The following is a 17403-nucleotide window of genomic DNA, read 5'->3' as shown; positions in this document are numbered from 1 at the left end:
AAGTTGCCGTATAAATGTTCTATACAAATACATATATAGTTTATGTATATATTAATACGAAATGCTAAACTTTGGTTTTATGCTACAGATGTGCACACAATGGCCAACACATAAACTTAGACACTATAACAAAAATAATCGAATAAATTAAAATCATAAAACACATTCATATATATATCAATAATATATTCATATTCTGTTCTACATGAAGTTTCTAACATAGAGACACGTGAGTTGAAGTGTTTGTTTTGCTTGTTCTGTTGTTGCTCTTGATTGTTTTGATAAGAATTGTGTTTATCATATTATTTATTTGTTGTTTGCATTTGAAACCCTGGGAGACTGCAGTTTTTCATTTCCATTATCTCAACTTGTATGGCGTTTACTTGGGTTATACGAAGATAGAATTAAAATAGAACCTTTAGGCTTTTATATATCTATGTATATATGGACTGTGCCCAAATCAAAATGTGCAGTACAATTGCATTTTCATTTAACATAATTCAATAATTTCACTTTTGCTTGTGCTTAAATATACAGAACAAAAAAAGACCTCTTAATTCTTTTGGCATAAACTTATATGTAAGTGGACTGTAAACATTTACGATATTTCTTTTTTGTATTTCTATCAATTTTTTTTTGTTTCTAATTGGTTTTGTACAAAATCTTTTACAAATATATTTTACTTTTTTCATTTTAGTAATTTGTTGTAGCATTTAATTTCTTTGTTAGCCTCAACTAAGCGTAGAAGCAGCAAAAAAAATTTGTCTTGTGATAAATTGGAGTCGAAAAGAATGTTGTTTTATTATTGATGTGACATGGAAGTAGATATTTTTGAGGAGGCTGTCGCCTTCGAATAAGTTAAATGCCATCATTGTGATTTGTTTCTCTACAATTAGCAACAATCTTCACTACATATTTGATTGAGTTAAATAATACTTTGGGTTAGAGTTTTTTGAGTGTGGAAAGTACCAGTAAGTAAAATTCAGCAGAGATAGAGAGAAGGGTATAAAGATTAAAGATTAATTGAAGCACCGATGAAAGTTGCGTTTTAAAAGGTTTTTTGGGAAAATAGAAATAGATTTGCCATTTGTTTGTTGGTTTTTGCGTTTCATAAATTGTTTAGTTATAGATCTTTTTGTTTTCTTTTGGTAAGCTTACAAAACTAGTTAAATACTTGCTATTTTCATAGTACATACAAGTAGGTATATAAATTATAAAATAGTTTTCGCGTGTAAAATATATGTAAAATGTTGCATTTCATCCATTCATCATTCACGTTTTGTTGTTGTTTTTTGCTTGCAAATACATTTGTTTATATACGCTTATACGCATTATTACATACATATATAGAGTTATGTAAGTGTTGTTGTTGGTTGTAAGCAACTCTGTATGCCATTTTAAAAGTCTTAAGAATTATAGTAAATATGTATAAATGTTTACGTTACATATAGATAACGTTTATAAATATATATATTTATAGATGTGTTTTTGTGTGTTGTGTTGTGTTGGTTGCATGATTTCTTTTTTGTTTGTTTGTTTTGTTGGTTGATGATCTGAGTGTAAAGCTGCTTAATCCTGAACCTCCCGATACGGCACCTCCGACGTCACCGAGAACGATTCAAAGTAATGATTCAAGAACTCAAACGTTGGCCGCTTCTCGGGCACCGCATCCCAGCATTGCAAGAGCAGATGATAGATATTGTCGGGGAAGTAATGATTTGTCGGCTTTGGCATGCGGAAACCGCGCTCGATGTTCTCAATCACCTCACGACTATGCATGCCCGGATAGGGCACTTGTCCGTACGTGAACAGTTCCATTAGCAGTATGCCATAGGACCACACATCCGATTTGATGCTGAACTTGCCATAGATGATGGCCTCGGGCGCCGTCCACTTGACGGGGAAACGCGATCCCTGCTTGGGACAGTACTCATCATCGGCGATGACGCGCGCCAAACCAAAATCACATATCTTTGCCACATTATTCTCGCCAATGAGCACATTCCGGGCGGCCAAATCACGATGAATGAGCTGCTTCGATTCCAAATATTCCATACCGCTGGCCACCTGTGTGGCAATATAGATGAGATCCTCAAAGTGCAAATAGCGGCCATCGCCCTCGCGTAAAAAGTCCAAAAGGCTGCCCTTTGACATAAACTCCTGCACAATATAGATGGGCTCCTCCTGCAAAAAGATGTAAAAATACATTGAGAGCGCATGTTAACAAGCCGCTGGGCATGATGCCCCGAAAAAAGCAAAAAGGTCATTTGGCTGACCTGTGAGCAGACAGCATAGAGAGCCACAAGGCGATTGTGTCGAAACTTTTTCATGATGGCCGCCTCCTGGAGGAATGCAGCCGTTGACATGGTGCCCTCGCGCAACGTTTTGACCGCCACATCGATGCTGTTGCGCCACTTGCCGTAGAAGACCTCGCCAAAGTTGCCGCGACCCAATTTTCGCACCAACTGTATCTCGGAGCGCGGTATCTCGTACTTGTCGCGCAGCTCCGGACCGAGATCCCACATCTGTGGCTGTGGCTTGGGGCAGGGACGCGACAGAATGTGACACAGACCGAGGGCGTTTTCTGAAATATCACCACAAAAAACCATAAGCATGAATCTTTCTATTGTACTGGGGGCAGCTGGTTTATTAATGTCTCTCCAACTTACTGCTGTAGGCCATGACCAGGGCCTGAAGTGAGGGAAACGTTTGATTTGTGGCTATGTAGTAGCCGCCATTGTCCAGCGGCTTGATGCGATAGTGCTTCACATGATAGCCGCGTCCATCCTCCCAATCCTTGACCGATAGCGAATAGCCATTGGGATTGTGTTCGGAGGGACGCACGAGGAAAGTGCCACGTGGATTCTCCTCCGCCAGCAGCAACTTGTCCGCCTCCTTACGCAGCACGTTCTCAAAGAACCAGCTAAATTACAGGAAGGCAAATGGTATTTATGAGTACGCGATGGAAGGTGAAATCATTAACTTACTCTTCGCTGTTGACGCTTCGCTCCTCGGCCACGAAATTGAGCGGAATGAGACCCTCCTGGCGTGTACTCAGATTGACAACGCGCCACCAATCGGATTCGGTGTCGTCGATGACCTCCATGCGGTCGCCCTTCATAAAGCTCAAGTCGGACTCATCGCGCTTTTTATAATCGTACAGAGCAACGACAACGCGTCGCTTTGGCAGACCTCCAGGCACACCAGCTGCTATAGAATAGAGAGAGACAGTTCAAATGGAGGTGAAAAGAGAGCAAAGAGTTGGGTATCGAGGTGGAGTTAAAGGCAATGGCAATTTTCGTCTGGCTGGCTCGGTAAATTTGATTTGCCTGCGACGAGGCGTTGGCTTAAATTGCAATTTATGTGCGGCAAATTGGCAACAAATTTGTAACATGCCGTCCGCAATCGAGTCACAATCTAATTGCAAGTTAATGAGTTATGGTCTCGGGTATCTTACAACCCATAAGTTAGTACCAAGATGTTTTCTTTTTTTCAATTTTCTTAGCATACATTTTTGGCGCAACGGCAAAGTGTCGTATATCAATTTCATTTTTGATGCCAAGCCGCATTTGTTTTTGGCACTGGAATTGCATTTGCCTAATTGATTTAGCCAAGTTGGCCCGTGTGTATCGTTTTGCTGTTGCTGTTGCCTTGCCCTGCATTCGACAGTCAGCGCGGCTTGCTGACAGCGGCAAATCTGGCCAACAAAAAAGTGAAAAAAAGCGAAAACCTTTCTTTATTGTCAAAGCATTTGTCGGGTTTACACGACCTAAGCGGCTTTCGAGCCAACTGAAATCTGGACACATGCAATGCTAATCAAATGCCTAGCTTCTGCGAAGGTCTAACCAAAAACTAACTAATGCGTTAATTTCGACTAATAGTTTCCTATGCATAGGAGGTATAGCTTATTTATGGTAGTTTTGTGCCCTAGTTCATTTCCTGTTTCGAGTTTACTACTCTCCAAAGTTATAATTATGCAATTTACAGTCAAGCTACCTGCTGGTCAAGGTTAACAACAACAGCTGACACATTAGCAACACTGCAGGCAAATATGCGAGCGACCTTCTCGCATTTATTGCGACCCTTTTTGCAGTCGTCAAGAGACGCAACTTTAATTATCAAGAGGTGGCACATTCGATATATAAATAGCAATAGCTGACTAAGAGGGCGGGAGGTTAAAGTCAAACAGCTAATTAAAACCGAGGTAGATAGGTAAGGTCGAATCCCCAATGTAAACATAAACGTAGTTAACTTACTCGGCGTGGTGCGCGTTCGTATGATATCCACGCCGCCCTTGGCGCCTATTTTCAGTGGTCCGCGATTCGGATCCGGTGTGTAGCGTGAGTCCAGGGAGCCGCCATTGTTATGCTTTTGGCCAAGGCCAGTCGCAACGCCGCCTCCAACGCCGCCGCTGTTGCTGTTGATGTGTGTCTGGCCGAAAGTGTAGTCGGACTTTTTGTAGCCGCCCGTTGGATAGGCCAAAGCCAATTCCTGATCCTGTCGCTTGCTGCAGCATTTGTTGCCCATTGTGTGTGTGAGTCTGGTTTATCCTTTTTTTGTAGTAATTGTTGTATTTGTTCTTGCTGTGATTGTTGTTGTTCCTCTTGTTGTTGTACCGTGTCTAGCAGCAACACATATTTGGCATATTTCGAGTTGCAATGTTTACTTAATAATAATTAAAAAAGATTTCTTCTCTCTTCTTGTTTATGGCTGCCGCTCTTGCTTTCGCTTTCGCTTTTGTTTCTGTTTCAGTTTTGTTGTAATTAGTATTTTTAAACTATCAGTCAAGTTGTGTAAGTGTATGTGTTCTGTATGTGTATATGTATGTATGTGTGTGTGTGAATGTGTAAGTGTATTTGAGTTTGCCTTTTAAGCTGCTTGCATCAAAAGTTGCATGGAGGGCATTGCCTTGATTTATAATCGCTTTCAAAAATGCATTTCGTTTTTATAGTAGTACATAGACAAAAAAGAAAAGTAATTGTTGCTCCTTCCAAAGCTGTTGTTGTTGTTGTTGTCGTTTTGTGAGTGTTTAACTGGCTGCTGTTTGTTGATTATCCTTGTGGTTTTGTGTCCTGCCAGCGACCTCAGCCAGCAACTGTCTGCACATTGTTTAAGCTTTTCCACCTGCAAGCAAACCAAACCAAACCAAAAATTAGTTAGTGTTGAAATAAATATTCATTAAAAGCGCATTTCAAATGTCCAGGCCACAGAGCACAGCAGCAGACACTCAGGACTCCACACACAACACACAAAGGCAAATTAGAGTCCAGTGACCCAGCAGCAGACAAGCAGACAAAACAGTTCAGTCTCCTACTCTTGCTCCTGCTTCTCCTCCTACTCTGTTTACTGCGTATCCTGTGCTCTGGCTTAGATAAACGTTTTTGGCACATCATTTCACTTGACTTGCCAGCAGCTAAAGCAACAGCAAGTTGACCATTGTGTTTGGACGACAGTTGCTGTTGTCAAGCAACAAAACACGAGGCAATTGCAACTGCAACAAGCGACTGACTGCTGCAGCTGCAACCAAGGAAGAAGGCGGGCGGGACACACTTTTGTCTATTGACTGAAGGCTGGCTCGGGCTCTGGCTGCTGCTGTTGGGCATCTGTTTATTGTTCAATTGGATAATTATGGTCTCAAGTGTGTTGTGTGTGTGTGTGTGTGTCTCTGTGAGGCCAAGGCTGCTGCATCGATTCCATTCTCTTATGCTGCAGTTGAGCACTTTCCCCCAAATGTTTAATTGTTATTGTTGCGCATTTCTTGGCTCACTTTACAAGGGTGTATGTTGTGTGTGCGCAGCTGGCATGAAATTTGTGTTGCCAGTTGGCAGGATGCATTTTGCGGCATTAACTAATATCCTGGCATTGTCTCAAATTATCCCACCGCCAATTATTAAAGTGTGTGCGCTGAGATATACACTTTTTTTGGCATCGAAATGGAAATTGTAGAAAGTTGAGGAGGACAACGACGTCTGTGTCTACGTTTATTGTCCTGATTGTCGACGAGCTGATAAAAGTCAAGACACGTCTCGTGCGCTCTTTAAACAGCGCAACAAAACCCAATAAAACTTGCGCATAAAAGTCAAACTTTTCATTTCTGGCGAGAGAGAGAGTTCATGAACCCCAGCAGCATCAACAACAAAGACGACCGCAGGGGTCAACAACAACCTCAACGGGGGCAATAAAAAAAAAACCGAGAGAAGAAGAAGCGGAGCAAACAAAACCGAAAAATAAGAATAAACAGAGGCAACTATAGAATGTTGAGAAGACATGCTTTAATTTATATGGCGTCTGTGTCATTGGATTGTTGCATTTTACAGCCTGGCAAAACGATTTTTTATAGCTCGCCGAAATTGCTGATCAAGGTGCGTTGACAACTCAATTTCCCTTTTCCTTTCTAAATCGAAAGTCGTTGTCTGCCAAAGCCATATCACAATGGAAACTTGTATTAAAGCAAAGTTGACTTTAAATGAACTCTTTAGCGACTGATAAAATTGTTGCGAAATTTAATGAAATTACTTTAGCATAGCGTGCGAGTTAACTGCCATTTGAGCACTCGAGTTTTCCGCTTGATTTTCGCATTTTTGTTGCGCATTTTGATTGAGTAATGGCTGCCATAATTTCCGTCAGTTGTGTTGTGGTCGCCATTTTTCAAAACACCTCAAAAATAATAACTGTTTCCATCTCTCTCACACACACATAAACATGCAGTGGTTGTTTTCGCAACTAGAACAACACACACTACCCAACGACAGGTGGCGCTAAAACACATGCTAAAAAAAGGGGACCCAGTTCAAAATGATGAGCAAGAAAGAGAAAGAGAGTGAGAGGGAGTTAAAACCGAAAATATGAATATTTCATAGTTGATGGGCAGTTCTCAGTTATCCGACGACGCTGACAGCGACAGCGACATACTTTGCCATGTGTATGGCAACGCCTGACATGAAATTGTAAATTTCTGGCTTTGTTACTGAATTGGAATTGGTATCGCAGTGTTTTTGTTGTTCTTGTTGTTGTTGTGTGCAAGTTGACAAAACGAAATGAATACTTAATTGGATATTGTGGCTTTGTGTGAGCCTGAAAGTCGGCAACGCTTTTCAGAAAACTTTTGAGTTGCACTCAGAAATCACATAAGCGTCTTAAGCAATAAAAGACCACAAATCAAGTTAAACGTATCAAAATTCTCAAATTAAAGTTTCTACAAAATAAAGAGCTAATAAAGAAACTGACAAAACTAAAACGATGCGGGAAATTTGCAATACCAAACAAAAGCCTATTGCTATTATTACTTTATTTCCGAGTCGAGTAAATGCCTATTTAGCATACAGATTTGCCCAAAATAATTCAACAGTCGTCTCGTAATAGTTTGTTTACCCAAAACGCCGTCGCAGTGTAAAGTCCTTTTCCCTGGCGGAAAACCCAAAAGTGCCGCACACATCTAATAAAATCAAATAAAATGCAAAAATTTATGAAATGAAATGGGCAGTCGAGAGAAGGGAGAGGGAGCGAGGTGGTAGTTAGGATGGAAGCACGCCAGCTTCAATCCTCGAGGACATAAAGGCATTAACTGTAAATGCCGTAATGCCGTCATTTCCTGATGACAGCAGACTGACAAAACCAGAAAGCATACACAGATAACCACACACACACACACACACACATTGGCAAACTCGCAGGATATTTGTATAGCGAGCGAGTCCTTTTGCATTATTTCGGGGGGAGCACAGCACAGCACAGAAGAGTACGTGAAGTCTTTATTGCGCCACATTATTATTATACGAATTCCCCTCCATTTGTGCCCCCTTTTGTGTGTTGTCAGCTGTCGTCGCACATTCAGAGTTGCCGCCTACTTAAAAAGTCAATTTTTGTGACGTCGTCACCACCTCCCTCCGTGTGTTACCTGCTGCCCACCTACAGCGCTTACACTGTCAGTCGTTCACCTTTAAACGTCACGTGCTATTGATTAATCCCACACATACACAGACAGAGTTAAAGACAGAGACAGAGACAACGACTTTGACTACAACTATGCCGTCAAAATGTGGGCCAAATGGCTTCGCTTTTTTGTCTTTGCTTTTACTTGATATAAGCAAGAGAATAAATGTAGATTTATTTATCCCCCAGTTGCAAGTCAAGATGTCACAGCTCCCACAGCTCCTACAGCCTTTTACTGGTCCCCAGCTAGCCATCTGATGGACAGGACGACGACAGACGCCATCCCAAGTATTTCTCATATTGAAATTCAATTTGTTGCATAAAACATTACTCGACATGGTTTAGGTTTGCGTTTATAATAAATGGCCAAAGCGCATTTGTCAGGACCACGACAGCATAGAACGAGAGTTGGCAATAAATAAAATGCACGCACATGGATATCAAATGGGAAAAAAATACTTTGCATTTTCAAATAAATGCAAAATCTCTATAAATTTGAATATCAACATAGATGGTATACCAATATCAATAAATATAATACATTCATTTCGTTTTCCATTTAACTTTATTTTTATTATTTATTCAGTTATTTGTTAAACTCACAAATAAGTCGTCAATGAATTCACACACGCCTAAAAAATTCATTATCGGGTTTCGTTTCGTTTACACAAAGTGAAGAAAAAACAACAACTGAAATGTTGATCAACTAACAGACACCCTTTATGAGCATAGTAAGAATTATATAATAAAATATATTATATTTCATTATAGAATTTAAAAAAAAAAATACAACTGGAATGTTCTGAAATATTTATAGTATGAATACTAGGAATATAAGAAAAAAATATATTATATTTCATGATAGAAACTGAAAAAAATACAACTGAAAAGTTGTTGAATTAACAGACACTCTTTATAAGTAGAATGAAAGAATGTTGAGAAAGCTTCGCCTTGTCGTCGATAAAAGAAAAGAATTGAGAGAGAGTCAAAAGAGAAGAGCAAAACCTTTTAATTGTTTCCAGATTTCGTTTGGTCAATTACCTTTTGCTCCTAAAAAATGGAGTTGACATTTCACCATAATTATAGTAAAACTTTTATTTATTTCTGTAATTTATATTCCCCTTTATTATACTTTCTTTTTACAGGGTACCTTTGACATTGATAAAAATTATGAGTCAATTGAAAATGAAATAATAAAAAAAGTTGTGCAAAACTTTTCACGTGTAAAAAATTCTTTGAAATTTTCATTAAATATTCATTCACTCGAGTGAATGTTGGGAGTCAATTATATTAAGTGAATGTTGCTTTGTATTTTCGAACAACACTTTAAAAGTTCTTAACATTGTAATAGTTTTGAAAAGACCAAAACTTTACAAAATCATTACGGGTCTGGAAAATATGAAAGAATAATATAATTAACTAAATTATAAAGTTAATTGGTAACACGAGGCTCAATTAGATGCGCCATGCGATACATTTTTGAGTTCTCGATTTGCGTTTTAATGAGTGTTTGGCAAATGAAATATGGATACGCAGGCAGGCAGCAAGCAAACTCAGACAGAGAGAGAGATAAATGAAGTTGTCGCGCATTACAAACGTTGTGACAACATTTCGCAATGTAAAATGAAATTTATTAAACATTCAGATCTATTTACAACTCAGAGAGACTCTGTCAAGTCAACAACAAACAACAAACAACGAACAGCACTCAAGCCCTCGACTTCCGAGGGCTGGGTGATTGGACCATTCCGGTCTGTCCGGCTGTAATGACAACAACCACGCCTCGACATTAAAATGATTGCCGACCTCAGCAGCAGCAAACAGTGAACAGTGAAGTCAGAGACAGAGAGAGCAAGAGCAAAAGCAGTTGTCGTCGCATTGGGAAATGCCATTAAACAAATGAACTAAAAGCCATAAGCATAATAATAATGCAGACTATGATCTGATCATATATTCAATATTTACTTGAATATGTATAAGTGATGCTATTATTATTATTATTGTGACCGACTTCAGGGCCAATGTGACAAGTTCAATCAGATGGCCTTGTGGGTGGTGGCAGGCAAACAGCGCCCCTTATGGAGATTACATTCATAAACGTAATGCATAGACTGAGGTTGGGGGCACAATGGGGGCTGTTAATACTACTAAGTATACAATGAGAACACCAACAACCACAGCAACAACAATTGCTACTACAAATATAATGCACAATTAAAAAGAAGTCACGTAGTTGCCTGCAGTTACAAGAAAACGACAAAACAGCAGGCGATAAATCCGTTGGCGAGACACAAGTGCAAAAAATATATATTGTAAACATTTAAACTTGCATTACAACAACAGATACCCTGTAAAAAGAAAACCAGAAAATGTAGATAAAGCGAATGTGCAAGAGAAATAGTTGCAGAACAATATTAAGTGGCAATGCAAGTCCCTTTATATTAGAATAATAAAAATCGGAATTTTAAAGGTTAAATAAAACATATTTTAATTTAAAAAGAATACATAGACATATTTTAAATTATAAAGAAAAACGAATACAGAAATATTATAAATAAAGAAAATTCGAAGAATAGTTTAATCTTTTCTAGTTTAACAAATTCATTGAATGAAGAGTTCATAAGAAGAGAATGTATAATAATAATGATATTATATTATATTTATATATAAGCATTTCTATAAACAAAATACTTTCAGAACTTTCTTAATTACTTTAAGCATGAGCATAAAATAATTCTCTTTTTTGTATTATTCTTCAAGTAAAACACTTTTAAGTTATCTTTACTTTCTAATAATTAATTAATTACAGGGTATTTGCCTGTTTAATCTTTAAATTGCTTCTGCTACCTAAACAACTTACGTTAAGCAAGTTTTCTGCTTTCTATTGACAAAACAAACATTTGTGAATTTTACTGAATAAGTTGAGTTCAACTTTCAGTTTAAGTAAGGGAATTTTTTATTGCTTCACCTCACTCTTATTAGGTTTCCCTAGTTTACAGGGTATAGCGCCATCGAGCACAGATATTCTGCTTCGTTTTTTAGTCAGTCTGGCGCCTTTGTTTATAAATGAATGGACTCACAGCTGGACGCTGACTAGAACAAAGTTAAAGCTCAGGAATGCAGACGCCGTTGTCCCGTTCTCCACAGGAACGTGACCGAAATAGGGGAAGCTAACAACGGAGGAATAAGGGAGGAGCAGTAACAGCAGTGGGGATAGGGGAGTGAGAGGGCGTCTGGCGCTCGTCAGCTGGTTGGGCGTGCCGCTTGTAACGCACAATTTGACGCATTTTTGTTGCCGCCGACGTCGACGCTGCTGCGTCAATGAACGTGTGAAGTTATAAAACCGACAAAAACAAGATGTGTCGCGAGTCAAAAGGAGTCGAATGTTGGGGAGGGGGGTGTCGAGTGGAGCCCAAGTCGAGTCGAGTCGAGGACGTGACCCAGGCCGGAAATGCTGCGTGCCCTCGGCGCATAACACTTGTGATGGTTCGACGCTTCAATGGGTTGGCTTTGATATGGGTGGCTGTGGTGGTTGCTCTCGGGTGGCTCTGCTCTGCTATGCTGTGGTTGGGTTTGTCAACCTCAACAACATGACGGGATGAGCTCATTACTTTAATGGGTTTTTCCGCGGATTGCGACAACGACAACAACGACTTCTGACTGCCTGGCAGCAGCAACAACAGCAGCAGCCTGTGGGCCTCCTCCTTCTGTTCTTGTTGCCTCTTTCAACTTAATGCTAATGAAATATTTGTACATTATGCATTTTATTTGCGTTAAATCCATGCCATGGCAAGCAGCAAGCGAGCATGCGCTTGGGGTCAATGGAAGTCAGTCAAAAGGATTACAAGCACATTCACACACACACACATACACAAACAATCAACGGCAAGCGGCAGAGTAATTAGCTTGCAAAATCAACAACAATCAAAACAACCTGCAAAAAGGCAAACAATTTTCATAAAAACGAGAAAAATTAACCCAGAAATCTAATTAGCGAAAAAAAGAGCACAAATACAAAACTCGGCCTCGGGGCAAGCGAAAAGAGTTGCGTGTCCAGGACGAGGGCTGCAAAACAGCACGGCAAAAAAAACACGCACACAGGCAAACATCAAAACACAAACACCGGAGACGAGTTGAGTCGAGTCGGGGGCGTTGATGACGAAAAAAGCAGCGACAGACGAACGTCATCTGTCGCATGTTTGTCGTTGGGGAAGTAACCTGAGCACCGTGTGGAATGGCTCTAGGGAAGTGCTGACCATGACGCCCGGGAGCCTGGACTGGACCACAGGCAGAAGGACATCACAGGACACAGGACACGACACGGCAGCAAGTGTGCTGGGCAACGAAACCCGGCAATTCTCGACTCGAGTGTAATAGTTGCAGCAATTGTTGGCACTACAAACAACCGTTGTAATTTGCGTCGTTGGGGGCACGTGAGGCAAGTTAATTGCATGTTAAACAGCCAGCGCGTGTGCAGCAACAACAACAACAACAGCAGCTAGAGAAAAATTGTTGAATTATTAAAACAATATTTGTGTGTGTACGATTAGATGGCAACAGGAAGAGCGGGGCGTTAAAGCAATGCCACGCCCACTAAGAAAATTACAATGACGCTTTGTGTGTGTGTTTGTGTGTGTTGGTAATGGCAACTTGGCGCCAAGAGGACGACGACGACGCGACAGGACATTGAAGAGTGTGAAGTAAGGTGGCAATATTTACATTTACACGCTTTATTTAACGTCCTGTTTCTTGTGCTGTCTACTAAAGAGCCGCCTGTGGCCAGTTAAACATGCCAAGACTCCGCCTGACGACATCGCTTTGTTGGCCATGACGACAACAATGGCAACAACAATGTGCCAACGTTATCGTTTATGGCCAGCAAGCAGTTCTTCCTCGATACGAAAGGACGCCCCAATTTCAATGTCACACGCAACGAAGGAGCAAAAGGAAAAAAATCAAGTAAGTAAGCTACAGTTGAGTGTGATCGACTGTGAGATACCCGCTACTGATTTTAAATAAAAGAAAAATATACCAAAATAATATACCGCAAAAATACTGAAAATATACCAACGGTTATATATGGTATATTGGCGGAGTACCTTATTCAAAATATACCATAGAGTGAGATACCCGTTACCCATTTCGAATAAAAGTATAGTACTGTATTAATCTAAAAATATATCTAATTAATGTATCGGAAAAATACTAAAAATATACCAAAGGCTATATTTGGTATATTGATATAGTATAATACTCAAAATATACCATAGAGTGCAAAAATATACCAAATGCTATATTTGGTATATTGATATACACTCAAAATATACCACCGAGTGCAAAATATACCAGATTTTCAGTCGAAGCAACTAAGACCCATAGTAACTATGCATTATTTTCCATACAAACTAATTTCTTTAATATCTTATTTCTTCTGTCAGAAGGCGCAAAGTTATTAAACCCTTATACCCTATGGTTAGTGGGTATAAAAAACGACGACGTCGCGACTTTCATTTCAATTCAACACATAAATATAAATATTTATGCAAATTTAGCTTGAAATAATAATAAATATTGTAAGCCGAATTAATTATAGCTACATTAACTACTCGATTTAGTTGTAGTCGCCCACATTCTGTTAATTTACTTAGTGACTTCATTTAGCAAAGAACTAATTAAAGATTTAACATTGACAAACTGAACTTCAATCATCATAATTTTGTCAATTTGAAAGCTGATTTTGTGCTCAATGCACATTAATATTTAACACTAATATGCTTGAACTTTTGTTTTGCTTTACATTCTAATTAAAGATTTAGATATTACAAATTAACTTGAGCTCCTAAATCACATTATATTGGTTTGCTTTATTCATATTGATTGCCTAAAGATCGAACATTAATATTAATGAAACTACACTACTAATACTAATAAGTTTGAACTTTTGTGTTTGGACTATTAAAATTTATTGAGTGTGGTTTCATAATCAATACAAAATTTAATTGAAAATATTAATGAATGCTTTTTGGGGGGAACGGATTAAGTAGAGCAACAGCTGCCTTAGGTACTCAATATTCTGTGGATTTCCTCACACACTAAGTGAGGTCAAAGCCAAAGTCAACGACTATTTAAAGATGTAAACTATATTTAAACACAACAAGGGAAACGCGCTGTGGGTCTCTCTAGCTGGCAGTAGAGTGCAGCAATTAGTCAAAGCTTTGGTTTTATGGTCGAGGCTCGACACCTTGCATCATTTGCCAGCCCATTTGTCTTGTTGCCCCCGCTAAGTGGGTCAAGCGTTGCATATGCACGTAAATGCAGTTCACTTCTTCACTCTTCTCTCTTCCACACTTCACACCGAAAGCGGGGGGGATTTGTTATCGTCGAGCGGTGGCAATTATGGCTAGCAGCTTTATCAAAACCCGCTCGAACGGAGAAAAGAGTAGAGAGAGTGAAAACCAAACACACAAAACAAAATACTTTTGGAAATGCTACAGCGCGTCATCATTAGCTGACCTCAAAACCTGAAAACCCGACATGAAATGAATGTTCGAAAAATTGTAGAAAATTGATAGGGATTTGAGTGAGGCAACGACAACAACAACAGCAACAACTGTGGAAGGGAACTGTTATCAAACGAACACACGCACAACACGCACACGTTTGCTGTGTGTGAGTTGGGGAATTGTAAACGGCATCGCTCGGATTTAGTTGGTTGAAGTTGACTGCAGCAGTGTTCTTGCTGCTTATCGTTCGTTAAATCAACACCAAGCAATTCGTATTATTGGAAAAATTTCCACATCGTCTGCAGTCGCCGCTCTCGGCATGTGGTCACCATGTGAGTGAGGCGTGGCGAGGCGAGGCGAGGAGTAGGAAGTAGGAAGAGGAACACAGAGGTTTCTGCCTGCATTTGCATGCATAGTGGCAAAACATGACATGCTCCACATTCGTGTGACATTTGCTGGGGCAGCAAGCAAAAGTGTTACATGCAACACTCTCCAACTAGGAGGAGGCAGGCTGACTGCTCTCAAAATAGCTTGGCAGTTGCAGTTTTTTTTTGTTTTGTGGAGCAACCAACTGGAGAGACTGTTGCCAAATGTCAGCAAGAATTGGAATTGGGATTAATTGAATGGGTGCTGCTGCGCTGCTTGGCAGCAATTTGCAACGGCTCATAAATTGAATTTGCTGCAAAAATGCAATTAAAAGAGCGCATGAAAATTACTCAAATTTATAGACAAACCGAACCGTGGCAAGGAGAGACAACGAATTCCGTTGCGACTCATCCGTTCTGATTGAAATGCCTCACAGAGGCAGAAGGGGAAAAAACGAGTACAACCAAAACAACTGAAAGCAACCGAAACCGAAACATTCCGAGCGGAAATTTCACCAACATCCGACTTGAGTATTTAATTTCCTCACGCCGCATTGCAGCTCTGGTAACTGGTAACTGGCTTTGGCTTTGGAGACTCGGGAGTTTTTCGGTCTCTGACTGATGTCATTCCAGTGTTGTATATACCACGCATTACGTGTGGGTAGACGACTTCACTTGGTGCCTCCAAAGAGCATATATATACAACATAACATAACATAACATATACGTGACGTCGCATATGCTAACGAGTCTGGGGTCTGGGGCAAGGTAGGGCGACAGGTAGCCGAGACCAGACGGCAGACAGCAGACATCAGTAGACGGCAGCAGACATTGCAGAAGGAGAGAGAAGAGATTGGAGTCGTCCCATAACATAAATAGAAACAGCCACAAAGCTTGACAACGCGCGACACAAGTTTCACAATCCTCCACCCGCATGAAGGATATACCTGCATATAGAATACATACACTCTCACACACATACACACACACACAGGTGCAAAAAGTAAAGGCAAACAACAACAACAACCCTCACGACGCGTATGCGACAAAAATTATGAATGAAGCCAAAGATAAGCAACAGCAAAAAAATACCATAATGCAATTTTAAAGCTAACCGAAGCAACAAATGCTCTAAATAAATGTTTAAAGAGAAATAACTCGAAAGAACAAGCAACAACTTGTCAAGACATGCACAAAAATCTTTATGCTTTTAGACATTAATAATATTATTGTAAAAATTTGGTGGCTCATAAAATATTTGAAGCTGACAGTAGAACGATTTAATGTTTTTTAATAGCCTTTAAAGAAGTAAATTTCAAGGTTACGTGTTTAATAAATCTAATAAAGTTATAAACTTTTTACGATAGTTACGCCAAAGAATATTAAATACTAAAATATACTGAAAGTATTAAGTGCAATGGTTGTCTCTAAACATATTTAAAATACCAAAAGTTAAAGTCTTCGTCTCTAAAAAACCGAATAAGAACGTTGATCTAATTAGGTTAAAAACTTTTTACGATTGCCATCTCAAAGAATATTAAATACTAAAAAAAAAACTAATAGTATTAATTGCAGTCATGAGGGAGTCAAATGCATAATATACTAGTTGAACGTTTTTTTGTCTCTTAGTATAATTTAAAAGGCCAGAGATGATCTACTGAACTTATAAATAAAGAAATGGTCCATTGTCAGTTCATCAATGTAGCATTACAAAAAATACTAAATACCAAATACTAAAAATAACTAATAGTATTTAATACAGTATTAAAATGTAAAAGGAATGATATCACTTCAATCAGATTACTTTTGTATACAACAGAATAGGTACTTGTAAAATCACCAAGAAATAAAAGTTTCAGAAGTATTCTACTCTATGAATTACCTCTCTCAACAAACTCTTCAAAAATTTGCAGAAGAGTGTCTATATTCTATAAATTGCACATCCTAACAAGTTGTTGCAAATTCAAAATATTTGCAATATTTTGTCAAGAATTTGGTGCACTTTGTAAAGTTCATCTCATAGCTGGAATGCTCTTCTCTCCTGGTTGCCAAAGGAATATCGCATGCAAGCGGGAACAAGTTCATATGGGCCGGATTGCGGGTGTGTTGCGTCATTTTCTTGCTTGACAACTTCAACAGCAGCGACAGCGACAGAAACAGCAACAGCAGCAACAACAACGACAGCGACAACAGGCAAAAACTGTAGTCGGTTCTGTTTGAAAAGATTAAAAATTGTATTGTGTGTGCGTGTGCTTTCTGTGTGGACTGTGTTTGTGCCGGCTTCTGTACTACTTAGGGACAGGATGCAGTCTAGGGGCATGAAACTTTTTAGCACTTTTATTGCTGCTGTAGCTGTCGTTTGTAGCTCTCTGTTGCTGTTGCTGCTGAAGCTGTTGCGCCGCACTCAGACAACAAATTGTCAGGTTGTTGACGAGCAGCACAACATCACACCAGATGCCAGAAACATAAACAACAATTTCACAAAAAAAAAAAGAAAGAAGAAAACTGAAACACATTTTCTTCCACGCAACTTAGAACGAGGTTCTGCTGGCTAATAAACTAGTATGCGAGAGTTGACTGAATAGTTGGCTGTTGCTATTGCT

The 17403-nt window shown here is 39.4% G+C and overlaps 1 protein-coding gene across 3 annotated transcripts in view; it reads right to left on the bottom strand.

The window, feature by feature from the left end:
* Positions 1 to 1086: 1086 nt before the first annotated feature.
* LOC133844779 (tyrosine-protein kinase Src64B) overlaps positions 1087 to 17403 on the bottom strand; it is a 30368-nt gene continuing 14051 nt past the window's right edge. For 2 of the 3 annotated variants that reach the window (XM_062279029.1, XM_062279030.1), the window contains 5 exons: positions 4257 to 5124; positions 2988 to 3210; positions 2670 to 2923; positions 2277 to 2584; positions 1087 to 2184 (listed from right to left, as the gene is read on the bottom strand). In XM_062279029.1, the coding sequence (XP_062135013.1) occupies positions 1570 to 2184; positions 2277 to 2584; positions 2670 to 2923; positions 2988 to 3210; positions 4257 to 4527 (1671 nt within the window). In that variant the 5' untranslated portion in view covers positions 4528 to 5124 and the 3' untranslated portion in view covers positions 1087 to 1569. The remainder of the gene's footprint in view (positions 2185 to 2276; positions 2585 to 2669; positions 2924 to 2987; positions 3211 to 4256; positions 5125 to 17403) is intronic. The other variant, XM_062279031.1, reaches the window with a different exon arrangement.

The sequence above is a fragment of the Drosophila sulfurigaster genome, chromosome 3 (assembly GCF_023558435.1).
Source record: "Drosophila sulfurigaster albostrigata strain 15112-1811.04 chromosome 3, ASM2355843v2, whole genome shotgun sequence".
Lineage (NCBI taxonomy): Eukaryota > Metazoa > Arthropoda > Insecta > Diptera > Drosophilidae > Drosophila > Drosophila sulfurigaster.
The sequence above is the reverse complement of the archived record's forward strand: the minus strand, read 5'-3'. Positions and strand labels throughout refer to the sequence as shown.